This window comes from Solenopsis invicta, chromosome 13, assembly GCF_016802725.1.
Source record: "Solenopsis invicta isolate M01_SB chromosome 13, UNIL_Sinv_3.0, whole genome shotgun sequence".
In the NCBI taxonomy this organism is placed as follows: domain Eukaryota; kingdom Metazoa; phylum Arthropoda; class Insecta; order Hymenoptera; family Formicidae; genus Solenopsis; species Solenopsis invicta.
This window is the reverse complement of record NC_052676.1, coordinates 553,989-573,388: the sequence shown is the minus strand read 5'-3', so window position 1 is coordinate 573,388 and position 19,400 is coordinate 553,989. Positions and strand designations below refer to the sequence as shown.

General features: G+C 33.7%; 1 protein-coding gene and 1 long non-coding RNA gene across 5 annotated transcripts in view; one reads left to right on the top strand and one right to left on the bottom strand.

Annotated features, from left to right (window-relative positions):
- The window catches only part of LOC120359389, a 197,216-nt gene that overhangs the window by 103,773 nt on the left and 74,043 nt on the right, over positions 1–19,400 (bottom strand). The window lies entirely within an intron of this gene.
- LOC105199582 (neuroligin-4, Y-linked) overlaps positions 1–19,400 on the top strand; it is a 203,649-nt gene that overhangs the window by 167,558 nt on the left and 16,691 nt on the right. For all 4 annotated transcript variants that reach the window (XM_039456699.1, XM_026137036.2, XM_039456698.1 and 1 more), the window contains one exon: positions 1,138–1,265. In XM_039456699.1, coding sequence (XP_039312633.1) covers positions 1,138–1,265 — 128 coding nt within the window. The remainder of the gene's footprint in view (positions 1–1,137; positions 1,266–19,400) is intronic.

Sequence of the window (19,400 nt, the reverse complement as noted above, 5' to 3'; positions counted from 1 at the left end):
ATTAACGCGGTAAAAAAATATTTTTAAAATTATTTACAAAATATTAACCTATGAAACTCAGCCTGACCCATAGTACAGTGATTTTACAAAAATTGTAGGTAATCTAATTAATAGATGTAACTGAATTCTAAACTCCACGCGTTTCGGAAATTTTCCACTAGAGTGGACTAGAATAAAATAAAATTTAGTAAAATCGGCGACAAAAAATACACAAAATCAAACAAGTAGAGTGCTTGCTTTTTGTTGTTATTAAATGTAAATAAATAACAGTACAAAGTTGATTGCAATTGATCCTGCAGAACATTTAATGTTTTTTAATTAAAAAAAAAAACATCTCAATTTCTTTTTTCGTTCTGAAGTTATCTCTGCAAAACCATTTATTTACTCAGCGCGATGAGTCAGACTGCAGCAGCTTTATATATTAATATGTTTTCACTTTGAAAATAATTTATTATTATTAATGTACAGTATCAGTCTACAAAAGGATTTCGTGTTCAATTTATTATGCCTACATTAACGAAAATTTACCGAGTTGTTCGTCATTACAAACTTTTCTGCCCTTTTTTAGTCCTTTAAAAGACTAATCTCTAAGCAAGGTAACAGAGTGAACACAGATAGTAGACATTATCTGTATTTCTCTCTTCTCTCGAGCTGAAAGGGTCTTGAATATTTACTATTTACCATTTACCGTTAATATAACGTGAAACCAACTACGTGAGTACATACTACTTCTATTTCCTAGCCAAAATAATCATGGTCGCTCACGGGTTACAGTCCTAGCCGCAGCAAAGACCACGAACAAAGATGACCCTCCCCCAAGTTTCACCTGTAGTATAACGGTATACGCAACTCGAGGAAATATCAAACTTTGCGAGTTTGATAACCCGCATCAATTCTGAATTATGTGACGTTCGTGATTCGAATCTCTCTCTCTCTCTCTCTCTCTCTCTCTCTCTCTCTCTCTCTCTCTCTCCGTCTCAATCGAATTTTGTTACTTCGATTTTGAGGAAAATACATTCCGCTTCTCTATTTCGCGAAAAGATGTTTTATCCGAATAAAACGAATAAGAAAGAAAAAGAAAAAGAAAAAGGCAAAGTTATTTATTAATATTAACTAAAGATGATTTTAAATTTACAGAAATCCAAACATTATCGATCATCATGGGAGAAACGAGACTCTTTTACCAGCTAGTAGAGAAAAGAGTCGATTTCGCAGTTTGTCCTGGGAACAATATGATCCAGTACATCAAAAATATTTAGAAATTGGTAAGTAATACTACATTAACCTGGCATGTATGTTTATCGATATTTAATATAAACGCTTTAAGATGAACGCTTTAAACGTTAAATTATTGCTGAAATAGAAATAAATTTCACAAAATGGTAATAATAAAATTTGCAAGCGTTAATTTTTATATTTCTATAAATTGAAATATGAAGAGCTTAAATACAAAATAAAATTGTATTACAATAAATATATCAGAGTTGGATTTCATATTGAATCTGCAATTTTCTGCGCTACATTACATTATTTATATTGTAAAGTAATTAACTAAAGTGAAAAGTTGAGAATCGATACGAAGAGAGAAACGAATATTCAATTATTAATCCCAGGAAGAAAAGTTCTAGTTGTCATCGTATTAATCCAACAGATTAACTTTTCTAACGTGGCAAGAATTAGCAATGCAATGTTAATTCCTCGTTCTCGTTTTTAGGTGAAAAGTTCGAATGCAAATGACTGGAAAAACAAAGATACTCTTTAGTTTCTGAGCAAATATCGAGACCATACTCTCAAATGGTTTTTTCGAGAGTAACCACTCGACGTTCGATTAGTCTTCACTTAGCCGCGCATGAAGAAAGCGCGCTGGCTGCCGAGTTAGCTCGAATTAGAACGGGTCAGATCCCGGGCGAGCTTTCATCGTTTCGTACGTGAAGAAAGAAAAGACGGGAGATGAAGTGTCGCGCCAGGAACATGGCTTGCCACTCGTGTGTAGCTATTCGAGCTCAGGAAAGAGCGGCTAGAGACTTTCCGCGAAGTCATTTTTATTGTGAGGACTGTGCTCGAGCACGTCGTAGATGACGCGAAATGAGTCCTTTGACCTGAAAAAGCCTGTGGCTTATTCTGGAGACTATCCATTTACGTGTTCGCGAAAAATCGGACGTCCACACTAATTACTTTTCCAACATCACCATCCTAATATCAACGATATAGGGTAAAAGAGGGTAAAAGAGATGTCTCCAGGGTATATAGGGCGTATAGGGTGTCTCGAACTTGCGTGAAAAGAGCTTCATTTTTCGATTTGAGCAACTTTTTATCTTCTTTATCTTCTTTTGGTTTGTATCAAAAATACTCTGTGTATACATTGTATCCTACTATGAAATAAATGTTATAAACTCACACACATGTCGAAAAATTAGATTGGGCTAGGAAAAAAATTTTTATCAAGATCACACTGCCATGAGAGAGACCCGTGGGAGAAGGTATCCGCCATTTTTCACCGGAAAGTCTGGTGAAAAATCGCATTGAACCAATAGCCTGCATTCCACGTTGCTCGAGTCGACTCGAGTTGACTCGAGTCGATTCTCCAAGACGCCCGCGCGTGATCCAAGAAAAATGTGCCGTGAAAATGGAACAGAAGGGCGGATGCTTTCCCTCCCTTTGTGATTAATTTTTTTTTTTTTTTTTTTGTACCTTCGCGTCTCTTATCTGACCGAAGTAAAAGCTCCCGGTTGAAGGGGAGTTACGTTCGGGGTAACAAAATACTCACCGAAGATATCGAAACATCATATGTAACGTATTCACTGGAATTTGCATCCACAAAACATTATTGTTGGAAAGTTTGATCTTTCACCTTTTTTCCGTAAAACAGTCTATGATTATTTCTTTTATCAAAGTTACGAGCTTTTGTAATTTTAATAATAATATAAAAACCTTGTTATGACAAGTGTATCCTATCTAAATCCAATCAGAAATACTCAATTGTTCGATACACGATCCCACAATGTTATAACAATAAGATCAACGGAAACGCCTGAGCGTAATTTGAAAAACGTCAGGCATTATCGGAGAGTAGTCTGTTTCGAATTTTACGTAGCGGGGAAATTCAATAATCTTTTGTTCCTTCGATTCGGTTTAATCATCGATTTCCGGCAACTCGGGGATGAGACGGGCGGGGCTTTCGACCGAAACGAAAACAGCAATCGTCGGCTCGAGTGGTCGTTGTTTTACGTCTCGGCATTCCGCTTTTGTTCGCCTATCCGCTCTCACCGCAGCGTTCGCTATCTACTTCGCAATAGTTTTTGCCCCACCCTGCCCCGACCGACTCTGCTTTCTCCTCCTTTGTAGCTACCCCTTAGTCCTCATATAAGCGTGCTTTACTTTCGCATCGATTAACCTTCGCGTCAGTTGAAATATTATACCACATTATTTACACTATAATTGTTTTAAATATTGTATATTCTTTGAAAGTTCAGTATCCCCTAATAGTTGGGATTTATCACCAAATTAAGTTTGCCATTGAATTTTTTGTCCTGCACTTTTTATCTCAACTCTCTTAATGCCAAATCTTAATATCACGTACAAGAAGTATGTAAAATGAAAATTTTTTGTATTATTCTTCTCAAACTGATTTATTATATTTAAATTAAAATTCCAAGTTTTGAAATCCATTAATTCGAAATTTAGAATCTTTTGCTCAATTTGAGAATTCAGAATTTTAACGCTATCTAATCTAAGACTTTTAGTACATTAAGTTTCTAAGAATTAAATTTCAAACATCTGAAATCAATAAATCGTAAACCTAAAAATTGAATGCGGAACCGTACGGAAACGAATATCTTCAATTAAAAGCTGGATGGCATAACGAATTTTTAATTAAAACTGCGAAAAAAGCTTGATAACGTGGAATGCACAGAAATTATTATAGCAAAATTGCACATATCAGCAGGGTCTACTATTCGAGGCATTGTTAAAGAATCTATCGCAAGCTTCGCTGATCCCCAACTACATGCGGTTGTTACGGATGCTATTCGTAATTAAATCAGATTTCTCCATATATATATATATTTTTTTTTTCGTTAGCACGGGGTGAGAGCCCGTAAAGCCATGACGAGCGCGATGCTGGGGTTTATACTCCGTTCGTGATGAACGGTGACATTTGACACGGGTGGACGCTGTCGCGTTCTCATAACACCGGGCATATAAACACCTACAAGGTGTTCCACAAGCTTCGCAGTAAACTTACATAGTATAATTTTACGATATGTTGGATCTTTGTTAAATATTTTATTAAGAATAATGTATAAGCGTACGATTACGCTATTCTTCATAATTATTTTTTTAGAAACTCAACATAAGCGCATACATTACTAGGAAATTCAGTTTCTCTTAAAAAGAAACAAAGAATTTGCAACTACTTCTTCTTAAAATTTGTTATGTATAACATAAATGACACTTTTTTAACTGAAAAGGAACATAATAGAAAGTTAAAAAATTGAATAAGTGACACTTCATCAAACATTCGTTAAAATCGTCTGCGAATTGATTAAAAAAACTATGCTTTTAAAGTTGAATGAAGGTCTTATGCAGAACTTGTGTAAACACCCTATATACAGGAGCAGAGCGCGAGAAGCTTGCAACGGGTTGGCAAGGCGCGGCGACGTGAAATAACGAGCTTAAATAGATTACGCGAAGATTACAAGGCAAGGCTAGCCAGCTTTCCGCGTGTGCGAATTATGAGGCAACGCGTTCCGGCCAATCGATCACACTCATGCCAATAATGACTGCCTAAAGTTCAGTATCGAATCGATTTATTAGAAATTGATGAAAGGAATAACTTTATTGAAAAACTTTAATTAGTCATGGCAAAACACGTATATTTAACGATTGAAGTAATTAACTGAAAAAATTCGTATATATTTAGTTACATTTAAAGAAGAAAGATTAAAAAAATAAAACATTTAATATTTAACTTAATAAAAGAGTAGAATCACGTAAAAAATGGATTTACAAGTCTATATATTTCAAACTACTCTTTTAATTTCTTAATAGGGTCGTTGCACCAGTCGCTGAACAGTCGCCAATAAATGACTGTTTGGAAAAACTATTAAAATAATAAACTGCAAAATTAATTGATATTGCTAAAATCCAATTTTCATGAAGATTTTATTCAAATATAATTTTTTATTTGAAAATGTAATTGTATTAAGTTATTTTACGTTTGTTTATTGACCGATGCAGTGACCCTATTTCCCTGATTCATTATATCAATAAAGTTTACAAAACGGAAGTTGGCCTTTATGGCAGCTGCGAAGAACAAGCTACTCGGAGGTTGCTTTCCTTTGGATGGTTCCCCTACTCCTCCTCTTTTGGAGAGGCTGTTCCTTATCCTAGGATTAAAGGCGGGATGAAACCTGGAAAGGCTTGACGGCAGCGGCGTCCCAGGACTATCGTCGAAGTATAAAGCGCTAAACTGCAAGTTCATCCGTCGAACTTTCGAAGCCTCGCGACTTTGCTCTTACCGAGATTAGTCGAGCTAGGCCGGAAGTCCTACGGGAAAGTTAGCAATTTATTACAAAATATTGAAGGTGACATCGCTGAACTCGCGGACCGCTTTCTACTCTTCCTTTACCCGTCCCACACAATAAATATCTCGTATATTAGCTTCGGTTGTCTTCCCGTACTTATATACTCATTCAACTTTGCGTCATAGTGGCAAATTAGAGCTCACTATTAGCAAATTCGCAAGTTGAATTATACAATAAATAGTAAATGAATCAATTAATAATATTCGATATAAAAAGTAGAATTATGTATTTGTACGTTTTTACTTAACAAAATAATGAAATAATAATGGTTATATGCTTTAAGCTAAGCTAAGTTAATAAGAAAACTGTAAGAAAAAGTTGACATCAAACTATAATGCAGCTACTGAAATTGTCGATAATAACCGATTCAAACTCGGTACAACTTTTTCTTTTTTTGCAAACTTTTGGTTCCCAATAGTCGGGAATAAAATTGAATTCAAAAGAGTTAAAAAATCTTTTATTCTCTCATCTAAATTAATTTTTGAAATATAAAAGTTTGTAATTCTTTCGTCATTATTCTTTTTTATACGTAAACAATATATGTCTTGTATACAGTAACAAATACTGCATGCACAGATAATAACCTTTGTTAGGACTATGTTTTGCAACTGGATACTTCTTTTACTATAGTTACAGTGCAATTAAATTTAATTACCAGTAAAAACTTTTTTTTTTTTAAATTAAATCCGTATTTTCATTAAAAGATCCATGTTACATTATATATAAGTTCACTCTCTCTATTTATACAATGTACATCCTTTAGTCAATGCCTACACGAGAACCATATGTGCGTGTAAAGTTAGAGGGAAAAGTTCGGTCAATCCAATCGGTACTGTAAACCATGCCAGAGAACTTTACCAGTACGATGGTCTTTTTGACTTTCTTATGCGCGCTCGCGGGCGACAATGTTCGTTCTTGTAAAAGTTTCAGCGCCTTCCTGGCATACCGCTATCGGCATCCACAACTATATATTTCCATGCTACATATCTATACAAGATTTCTTCAGATATTTACGTAATAGCCGCGGTTACAAAGTGCTAAATAAAATCTATCGAAAGTTTTATCGTCGTATTTATGAAAAAGAGAAGCAGAGTAAAGAAATTGACAAATCAATAAATCGAAAGATCAATGCAACTGTGGAACATTAAAATAAATCCTAAGGATTCAAGTATTTTTAAGTTCAAATATTTGAAAATATTTAGAGAATCAAATAAAAAAGTAAATAAAATAAATAAAAAATTAAAATAAAAAAATGTGCAATATTATTTCACACTTTCAAGAAAACTATAAGTTTACTTAAAATTAATGGCACTTTCCAATATTATCTATCATTTTGATTAAGTTAAATTTATAAAATTTTGAATATATAAAACTTTGTCAAATCAAAAATTTAAAAGAAGAAGAGTTACTAATATATAATTTTAACTTAAATATTGCCCTATCTAAGTTGCATCAATATTATTACGTATGAATTTATAGCTTTTTTGAAACCAATTTTATTGATAGGAGTTTAAAGCAATTTTTTATCCATTTCAGCGTTACTTTTGTCAAACCATTGCCCCTTAAAATTCTAACGTTGTGCAAACACATACAGCATTCAAATATAAAATTACATAAAATGATATATAATCCTTTGAATACAGTGAAATATAAATAAATTGTAATTATATATTGCAGTAACTATACATTAGCACTTCTATAATCCTGATAGGTTAAAACAATTTTACGATATTCATTTTGAACGGATATAGAATTTGTGAAAATCCGTAATATAAATTTATTATAGGCTAGATTAAATAATATAAATCATCATGTTATATCGCCTAAACAACACGCATGTGCATTCATGAATTATATGTTCTCTTTGTATGCATCTTGTATTAATGTAGGTCCGCATCCATATAACTGCACTTATATTTTCATTTATGTATTATATATAAAATCTTTATTTTAATAATATTAATAATATTAATTTTCTTTTGTATTTGAATTGTATTTTTTTTAATACCCATCTTATCAATTTTATCCTAATCTAAAATAAATTCTGATTGTATTGGAAATGTTAATAATTATTTATAGATAATTAAAAGTTACTTGAATAGAATTAAAAATCCTGCATGAAAAAGAATTACACTTTAATTAGTTAGTTTAGTGTTGAGAATTGTACACGCAGCTGTCAACTATTCTCTCCCCAATCTCCTTCCAACGCTTATTCCTTTCGTCTTAAGTGTCGAGACGCTGCCAAAACAGTTCGCACGGACTTGGCAAACTCGCCCCTCCTTACCCTTCACTCCGATATATACACATCCTCTTAACGGAGAAGAGACTAATGCACGTGGGAATTCTGGCATATTACGACAGGTACTCGACAATCGAGAAACAGCTGAGGAACAACTCGATGAAGCTGCCAAATTATAATGCCATAGAATTACCTCGGACCAACGAATCACGATTTCTCAGATTCTCAAGCCGCGTTGCAATTCTCACTTCATTTTCTTTAAGTATCGTATTTCGTGATTCCACAAAATGAGATTCAAAAAAAAGTGTAAACTACACAATATTTATTAAAAATGCGAACGGATTTAATTTATTAAAGTTAAAATTAAAATTGTAATACAACTTAAAGAAAAAAAGATTTGTTCTTTATTCATAACTTTTAAACGGCTTTTAATTGTTAAATATCTACATTTAATTATTGCTGTCAGTAAATCTCAGTTAAGGAAAGTTTTCAAAGTATGCTTTTAAAGTCTTTATATAAATCTTATGGAAAACACCGAGAATGTAAAAGCTACCCGCGCGGCCACGGTTTAAATGTAATTCTCGGATGAAGTTGCACTTTTCAGTCCACGAGATGCTTTATTTTATCGTTCCGATGAGCACGGATGGTACAACATTGGCGGTGCTTACGACTGCAACAACTTTCGTACATAAAAATAAAGGTAAACCCGTATCTCGGTAAAGGGAGAGACAGTAGATAGGAGGGCGTATCGAGTTGGAGTTTGAGGCGGCGTAACTTCGCCTTTAAGTTCTCACGAGTCCCTGCTGCAGTTTCCCAACGACCAGCAGCTGCTCCGGAACTGAATGCAAAGACGCAGCCATGTGTTTCTTGTTACCTCTATTCTTGTCGTCATTATATCCCGCTTCCAACCGCATCGCGATATCGATCACTCAGCATTTTGTTGCAATTATACTATTAAAAAGTTTGCAGCTTGGATAAAATTTAAATTTTCTTGCCCTTCCTTGGAGATATTATGTTGATTGATGCTCGATAAAAATTTCCCATTTAACGATTATAAAATATTAAATACGAAAACAGAAAAATATTTTCTATAAAAATGCTAATTAGAACTTTTACTTTACTTGCTTTTTTATTGAAAAGTTTAATGAGAAGTTTGAGTCGATGTTCGTATTGAATTAATATTGCTATTAAATTGAAGGATTACCGAAATTCGAGATACATTCAAATTTTTAATTTAACATGAAGGTGCACGGGGAATTCGAGGATTTGAACAGAACCATCGATCAATTAATGCAGTAGAACATCGATCAAACCGTAGCCTTTGTGACAGTTATGCAAATGAAGTGCCAATTAATTACTTAGTACCTAATGAAAACCGCGTTTTCTCCTATGGAGCTTCGTTTCAGTGGCAGCTGAAAGAAACGCGTTTTTTCGTAACTGAGTAATTAATCAACAGATGATCAAATTGCTTGATTTGCTATTTGTAGGTAATCTTTTATGAATCAGCTAGATTAACGTATTCGATGAATAATTATTACAAGGTACATGAGCCGAATAAGGTCTACACTTAATTTATTTTATCAATTAAAAACTCTATTGATGAAAATATCGCAATATGCTAAGTGAGAATCAAATATTTATTTCAATCACAAATATATCAAAATATATCTTTCGTACAAAATTTTTGTAAATAAATAAAAAAAAGTTTATAAGTTAGATTTGAGTTTAAACAAATGCAAAACAGTTTCTGTCGCTTTTAATTTCCCAGTCCCTCTTTATCTACTTCCTATCACTCATCTCTTTTCTTTATCTTTTAAGCACATAATCTAGACGTAAAACACGTTTTTAAGCGGTAAATTAAAAAATGGCTCTTATTTAATGCCGAGACTTATTCAGTTCTTTGTATGTACTTATTACATTATTAAAATTTTTCAAGAGAGAAAAACCAAGTAAAATTTGTAAAATTTTAAATGTCCCGAATCTTTAAATATACTTTTTTTATTTTTATAGATAACAATAAGAATCTAATATATTATTTTGTTTCGTTTAATTCTCTATTAACTTTTTCGTTAAATTTACATATTCTTTTCTGATTATCAAAGTATTGGCAAAAGGCCACTTAATGAAGATGTTTCGATACTTTAAAGTAAGCAAGTATTGCCGATGTTACAGTAACGATCTACAGCTATACTCGCCGAAATTCGATCGATCGGGGTCTCGTTGGCGTTCATTCGATTTTCGGATATCGCAGACCGATCACGGCGATGCGCGAACGAAGATTGATTAAAAATCACGGGTCAACAACTTTATCGGGTGATTACTCCGCCATGCTCAAATTTATCTCGCCCGATTGCGCCCTCGATACCGACTAAAAGGTTTTCTTGTACGATTCACTATCAATCCTTTTAAAAACGCTCACGCAAATCTAGAGACGTTAGATTGAACTATCATCAATACAGCTAAAACGACATTTATCATGGTACAATAACTGCATTCTTGAAGCATGATGCATCAAAACTGTCACCAGTCTTATCATAAAGACCAGCGTTATATAATGTTACAAGAAATGAAAAATTTCTCAAGTTTCTGCGTATACATAATAATGTGCAAATAAACAGAGTTGAAATTGGACAATACATATATACTTACAAAAAAAAGAAGAAGAACGGAGGTAGATGTTTTAATTAATCTTAAAACACAACGCGTGATAGAGCGTCAGTCGTGCCGAGACTCATGCTATCTACCAAGTTATAAAATTGAACATAATTCTACATTATGTACTACGCGTGTCTCCGTATATTTGACGAAACGTGCATTACTAAACGATGCATGGCTCCCGTAGGATTTCTCGCGGCCGCAATTCGCGGCGGGGAAACGTCAAGCAATTTGACACGAGTGTCGGCGAATAACTGTCGCTCCGGTACGAGTCACGGAGATTAAAATGGTCGAGACCTAAAGCATCGATGGTGATGAGCACGCTTCCATTTGCAACAGAACACCCGTTCCTATGTGGCGTGTTTCGTGTTTATGTAATGCACGCCCCGACACCGTATGCCGTCTGCGTGCAGAGTTGAACATGAAATGAGCATAAATTAACTTGTACGTAGGCAGACGTACAGTAACTTCTATAGCTCTAGCACTTTACACTCTTGACCAAATTACAAACGACACTTCAATTGAAGTCTACCGCGCCAGTGAGCGCGCGTAATTAAATAAACTGGTGAAATTCTTGATGAGGAAAAATGCAAGATTTTTATGCACGCTCAAAAATAATTTTAATTCTATGTCCTTATACAACGATAATAATTTAAAAAGCAAAAAAAATAATAAAAATAGTAATAATAATAAGATATTCTTTATTAAGATTAATTTTCTTTTAATTCTAAAACTTCCTTAATTGTTAATTTGAAGCTTTAATTATTAATTAATCGGACTAATTTTTTAAACTTTTCTTAAGACGCATCGAAATCATGAAAATTGATGAATTTATAGATGCTCATAGATATCAATATCAGTCGATATAATGCGCACTGTTGAGCAGGTGTGACGGGAAATGATGAAACGGAATTACGTAGATCGCTTCATTACTTTTTGGCGCCACAATGCGAATACAGTGCTACGTTGTCCAGACGAACGGCATGGCATAGGTGTGTAGCACTTAATCACGGTATTACCATGACAGAGTGCCGCTAATGCAATGCCAATTTGGCGTTAAGAATTAATGCGCTCACGGTTGGGGCTTAGCGGTTGCGGCCACGAGATACGCCTGTGTCAGCGTCGATGATGCTAGAAGGGTTGCAGCGTTATCTCACAAAATAAAAGTGCCAAACATTGTTGCCGCCGTTTTATGTATCGATTATATTACATTCGATTACATTATATTATAATATATTATATTATAGTAGTAATTATAGTATAGTCAATAGTTGGAGTCGATGGAGAATAGCCAATTGAAAGAAGATTATGTAAAATTGAATACTTGGTTATATTGTGCGAAGAAAAATCAAATGTAATAATCAAATAAATTCGAAATTTTTAAAAGAAGCAAAAATATACCATAGAGTTTCTTGTATTGAAGATTGAAAAAAAAAATTTTTTTTAATTAAATTACATTATGGATAACAGCGTATGTGTGAATGTAAAAAATATTTAATGTAGTAATTAAAAGCATACCAACGTTAATTGCACAAATTGATTGTTAAACAACTTGTATCCTAAAAAATATTTTGCAAATTCGGGTAAATAGAAAATAAATAAAAAGTATAACCATTTATTATAAATTTGATTTTCAAACAAACAAGTTGTCCTTTAATGCTTTAGTAATAAATATTCTATGCAACTTCTATCCTTATAGCATGTTTATTAACCTAATCTTTTTGTATAATATGTATGTCGTATATATAAACTTGCTATTTAAAAAAGTTATATACTATTATTTCTTATCTTCCAATTTGAATCTCATCTTCAAACATTTTTGGTATTAAATCTGATTTGTTTATAATGCATAATTACAAATATAATTCTTTAAAATAATAACCAAGGACAATGAGAGAGAGAGAGAGAGAGAGAGAGAGAGAGAGAGAGAGAATTTAATAGCGACAATGTAGAAGATTGGCGTGTCTGTTTATCGTCGTACAATATAGCACCCTGATGGGATTTTAATCAGGACGCACGCTATGCCAACGCATGTTGGTCATCTTGTATTAGTTGACCATGGCGTAATTTCAAGCTGATAATTTGGATCGATTGATGATAGTATACAAGTACGCAGAACATACACTCACTTCTTTATACTCAGTTCAAATGTAACGTCAAAAAAATTCAATTTAGTTAGATTAAATTACGATAAAAATTAATAATTTATTTGATGATTTTAAAGTTTCTCATGTAAGATATGTGAAATTATCAGGCCAAAATTATTGTTTACAGATAAAATTATCAAAATATTTTGTAGGATTAATAATTTTAATTAAAAATTCAATTTCTTTAATTTCCAGTATATTATGCTATATTCAGTAATGTACTTTAATTTCGATATTATTTAAAGATATTTTAATCCATTTAAGAATCAGATGATAATGTGAGAATCTCCATTAGCGTTCGTTTCCCATTTTTGTCTAGCATCGAATTAGCCTTGTTGACATAGTCATCCATGTCTTCAATAACGATTGATCGAAAGGACAACGTATGCGCTGCCACTGACAGGTTAATGAATACCGTTTTCGCGAAATTAGTGGCGTCGTAAATTTTCGAGCGCGCCTGAGACAATGGCTGTCGCTAATCGCATGAACGGTGCAAAACTTGGAATAATTGTCATCGCGAAACGCGCGCGTTGTTCTTCATAATTTAGTCGTGATGAAATTTGTAGACGATTACGAAATGTTTCAATAAAATTCCATTAGCGCTGCTGATCGCGTCTCCAATAGACCGAATGACACCCACATCTGCATGTGGCAACGTTAAATAATAATGAAATTGCGAAATTTCGTGTGACATCATTTAATTTAGTAAAACATCACAAAAATGTCACGATATATATATTTAATCATCTATTTGTATATTAAATATCATAAATATTTTTTACGTTTACTAAACATATTTTTTAGATGCATTACATTTAAATATAATCATAAACAATAAATGTAAAATAATTGAAAGTAATAAAATTATAAAAGTGTTACACTCTTTCAATTACTACAATAAAAAATCAAATAATATTTTTATTTAAAATTTATTTAATAACGATTTATTATCTATATTTTGAAATCTTTTATTATACCTAATACATGTAGTATAAAAATTAATTTTTAATTCATTTAGCTACAACTTTAATCAAATGAATTTTCCAATGTCTTTCTTTTACGCGACATAACAATTGAATGTGCGTGCAATAAAATAAAATGTAAAATTTTAGAATTACAAAAGACAGAGCGAAACAACAGCAATATCGATTCGGCTTTTTGTAGGGCGCTCTTATATAATATGATTCAAAACGCCGGAAGTCCGCTAATGACTAAGTATGCTCGAGGTCCTCTGAATGCAGCCGGAGATTACATCCGGTATTAATATTGCCTTTTCCAACGGAGACGAAGTTGGCGCCGCGCGGCCGAGGTGGTACGAATAGCCGTAAGTTACTCGCGCGACGTGTCCGTCGATATTGCGATAGTTAAGCACAGGGACGGCGCATAATGCAGAAGCTGCAGGCTTTGCGGACGGTACCCGCGGGAACTCCAACTCGCTCCAAGTTCCCGCACCGGGCATTAAAGTATTACCGAGATAATTTGTTACCACCTGCCGCGAGATTTCGGGAAATCTCTTTAATAAGCTCCCGATCGCCGGCGGCCTGATTAACGCGAATAACGTTGTCGGAATATTGTCCGTCCGTTAACTCTCCCATCTAGCAATTCCATGGTTAGTCACTTGCATTATGCAAAGCAGAGTGCTATTATTTAGTATGTTACGTAATGTATATATATATATATATCAATAGCAAATATAGTGATATTCTTTATATATTATATATATATATATATATATATATCAATAGTTCTTGAAATATAAAATGTGAATATTGCTATTAGTCCCAAAATTCGCATTTATAATATTTTCAATATTATAACGAAAAATATTGAATAAGAGAAGATTTGCTGCTTTTCTTAAAATAAAAATTTATTTTTCACATGCGTTAACGGTGCAATTCATTTATGTTTTAAATATTAAAAGTTTTTTAAGTAAAACGTTATTTATGAATGCGTTTTTATTTTCAATAATTGATAACTTAATCAATATTTCGTTGATGTAACGATTGCTAGAAAATAACGTATGACTGATGCACTTTAAGAGTAAAAAATCTCTAAATTAAATTATAATATTAAAAATAAAATTCCAATATTAATATTTTAATACGGAAAAATGTCTATTTAATTAAATTTTATTAAAAGTTATTTAATTATAAAACAAAGTGTTATTACGAAGCTTACATATAATTATATAAAATTATATAATTATTTTAATATTTATTCTAATTAACTCAAATTTAGATGTTACATTAAGATGATAATAAATGTGATTAAGATTAAGGGAAAACAGTTTTAAACTTTCAAATAAAATGCTAATTAAAATAAGGAAAATTTATCAAGAGAGTATACACGAACGAAAATCAGAAGAAATCAAAAGTCCTTTGGAAAACTCGCATCCATAAAGCGTGGAATGAGCCATCTATGATAAATATATAAAATGATAAATACATGCAATAATGATTACATAAAAAATTGATCATCACGTCATAGTTGAAAAACGTCGTAAAAAATGTGCTTGAAATACGATGATAATGTGCGGACGCTGCTAGGTGATACGCAATATTAACAGGTCTGGATTATGAGCTGCATAATTATCACGAACATTGTTGGATTATCATTGCAATCCGCTGGATTTCCATGAAATCTGAGACCGATTTGTCAGCAATGTGACCTTTAATTAGCACAAATAAATACAAACATAAATAAAAATAAAGTTAATCATAAAATAAATTTATATTGAGAAAATGTAAAATTTCTAAGTTTAATTTTGTTTTAATAATATATTCTAGTTTAGGTTTTAAGTTTATTTCGCATCTTAAAATCGATTTTTGTATTTACATAAAGCAGTTCAATATGGTATATTTTTATTCAAGATTATACATACTTAAAATTATGTGAATAAAATTTTTTACATTTTATTCACATGACTCTTCAATATATTTGGATAATTAAATAATTTACATAAGTGTTCAGTATACACACACACACACACACACACACACACATCGAATACAAGAATTCCTCAAATAAGTAAATATACATAGGGAAGAAAAATACTTGCGATGCGAAGGGACTCAAAGAGATGTGAAAGCAGTTGGATGGATCCTTCCATTCCTTAGCCCTTGGATCTTTGCATCTCCAGTTCCCACAGGTCTCGCTAATGCGAGGAGTTTCAGACATACTCACACGCACGTATAAATTCTTCCCACTTGCCGTAAATCATGCTGAAAGATTTCGCGTTGAATATCGTCAGCGCGAATCCTGAATGTACTTGACCCTAGGCTGGTTTTTCAAGCACAGAAAATACGAGGGTCGACGAGCCATCTTATATGTGGTCCCATCTTATATGTGGAACTTACTCGAGAACGATCGATTGAAACCAACGGGTATCCGACAATTGAAAATGCAAGGTGCCGTTCCACGATCGCTTCTCTTGGAAGAAATCTCTCTGATCTTGGCAAGGATACATGGCAGAAACGTAGAGAAATTGAGACAGATTGTGAATTTGTCACAGCGCGATCGCGTATTGACGCTACGTCGAATGTACGCCGTTATGACAGCTTCATTAACTTTGTATTCCGATCTGTTTCGCTGATTTTAAACTTTTACGGAAAGCATGTCAGAAATTATTTAAGTGCGAAGGTACGTCTTAAAAAATATCCAAATGGTTCCAAGCTATCATTAATAAGAAAAAAGTTAAGTTCGCACCACGTAATAAAACTGCGAAACAAACGACTTTAATTTGAATTGGCTTTTATGTCGAAACTGAACAAACAATGCATAAAATAATATCATTGTGACTAACTGAGATAGATGGAGCATTCTATATATTCTGGAATACAAAGAGATTGTGGCAGCAGCTTTGATCGATTCGAGCAGGACGACACGTTTTCGCGACGATGAAAGCATATCGGGAGAAGCAGAGTGCGCGCCTGTAAATTGCTCCATATTTTCAGCACCATTTTTCTTGAATTTCCCGTCCATCCTCGTGATCTCCCTTTTTTATCCCCGCGTCAAACATCCCGCCGGTTTGTTCAGGGGGGTTCCTCCCTTTATGATCGTCTAGATACTTTTCACTCCTCCATTCCTCTTACGTCGTTATATCGTGCAGGTTACAGTCCATGACATCTTAGCATCTATTCTGTTCTGTTCACCTTGGAAAAGTCATAGGTCTAAGAAAAGGGAACTAAAGGACCAAAAGATGTAAAAAAAAATAATAATAAAAGTAGAAAAAAATTAAAGTAGAAAATAAAAATCAGTAATACAAAAAAATTGTTTAAAACAGGAAACAGGAAACAGAGAAAAAAGAAACATGTAGTAATCAAGAAAATAACGAGGAATAAAAAAAAAAGATTAAGTGACAGAGTATGTCAACGATAAAATAAGAGAAAACGACAGGAAACAAGAGAGAACAAGGAGATTCCCGAGAGAAAAAGGCGAAATAAAGGAAGATAAGAGATGTAGGAGGCATGATATGTAAGGTATAAGAAGAGAGAGAGCGACAGAGAAAGAAAAAGGAGGGAGGTTAGATTATAGAACGTCTTGAAAGTCAATTTTTCATCGCATCGAGCGATTTGCCCTCCCAGGAATATTTCTTAGCTCTCCAAAGGCGCTCCCACTTGCGCATGATCCTGCAGGATCTCCCTGCATTCGAGATACCGGCGCGGCGGCATCGAGCTGCGACTACGTTGAGGGTAAAAAGAAGTGTTCGTAGCACCAGATAAGTTGCGGCGTAAACGCCGACACATGTCTCCCGCCATTTTCCTCCACATCCGCCGAGATATGTTTTTCCCGCTATGTCCCTGCATTTTTCTTCCCTCCCATCTCCCATCCTCTATCTCGTCTTCAACGTGTATTCTTACGGATTTATACCATACTTTCTGTTATTTATTACGTCATTTGTTAATTTTAAAATTGTTTCTCTTTTATTTTAAAAGCCACGAAAACTCCAAACTATTAAGAGACGAAAATTTCCTGCCCCAAATGAGTAATATCCCTACGAGCTCTACGACCCTTTTTATATCCATCCATGAATTATTTCCAAGTATGATCGATTCTCTAGGATTTTCGAATCTACGAATTTCTACATTTTTCCGTCGTAAGTTCACCGACACTAAAAACTTCCGCGCGTTTTGCGTCCCGCTTTTAAGAACGTGCATGTCGCCCAAGTTCATAAGTTGCGAAGTTGGCAGCGAAAGGATGACACGGGAAGATATTAAAAAGACTTTATGCCAGCCGCCTGTCGGTCTCGACACGATTCGACAGTTTCTACTCTCACGCGGCCGTATTTTTCCTACCGTAAAATCGTATTTCAGATGTTGCGCAATATTCTCGCTCTCACGGACTCTTGCTCGCGCGGTAGTCTTCTTCTTTAATTAACGAAGTAAGTTCGGACATTCCATTCTCATCTTTCGAATTTAATAAAGGCGACAGAATTAAATGCTAGGTTGCTCTCTTCGCTGGCTAATCGTTGAAAAATTCATGAGTGTTGTAAAGAACGGCCCAGGTTAAGCGGTTTTCGCTCATAACATCCCTGTACTATACGTGCCGCCATGCGTAAAGCTTCTCTCGGAAATCATTTTAAATTTCCTGCAAGAACGTCTCCTCCACAAGAATCTTTTACCAAGGAATATTTAAATTCTTGCTGCATTAACTCCAAAAATCTGTAGGCATATGGTTCGTACCTCCCTTACTCTCGCATACACACACACACACACACACACACACACACACACACACACACACACACACACACACACACACACACACACACACACACACACACACACACACATTTATTACATATTGCAAATATTCTCAACTAAGTAGATAATTTTACGTAAACTCTTTACGTGATTCTTCATAAAAATTTCAAATTAATATTTCTAAATTCAAAGACAGTTGCATTTTGTTATTTTTTATCTCAATCCTGTTATTTGAATTATTACTGTACGTCTTGGCAACATATACACAGGGTGTCTCTTAGCAGCATCAGTGATCAGATATCATTGCATTAATCCAATACAATCTCTTTGTCATGCTATCCTATTCATGATTCGGTATTATATATATATATATATATATGTGTGTGTGTGTGTGTGTGTGTGTGTATTCAAACGCACATACAAATGCTCACAACACGTGTGACACTACGCATGCGTAAATTATGCGCGAGCGTGGAAAGGACTGGATCGAAACAATCTAATTTCATCCCTTTGACCCATTGTTGTGTATACGATAACTATCAAATGTGGGATACAATCGATTACAAGGATTTACGCACGTTTAAAGTTGGATTTGCACAATTTATTGGAAACCATTCAATTTTCCAAAATGAATATATTTGACAAAAAAAATGTTTGCTAAACTTTTATGTGGATTTAATTTGCATTTGCTACATCGACAGAAATGAAATACTCGGTATAATCAAAGTAATCAGATGACCATTCATAACTCCTCACATCGTCTAGAATAAGGAATAATAAATTTTCAGTTTTAAAATCATGACTAATTGCAATGCTAAACTGTATATGCTAGTCTATTTATAAATTGTATATTTTTAGTAATCTAAATAAAAAAAAAAGTTATCTCCACATATATCTGCGTGCGTCAAAGCATGTCACTCTTTTATAATTTATTCAGAGTGGAACTCCATTTATATATTTGCCGTCCACTGTGCGTGATTAAGTTAGTATGATCAGCCAAAAGATTAAAAAATATTTTCTTTCATCTCTCACTGCCATATATTTTCTCAGCATTTTTATTTGCTTTATTCAC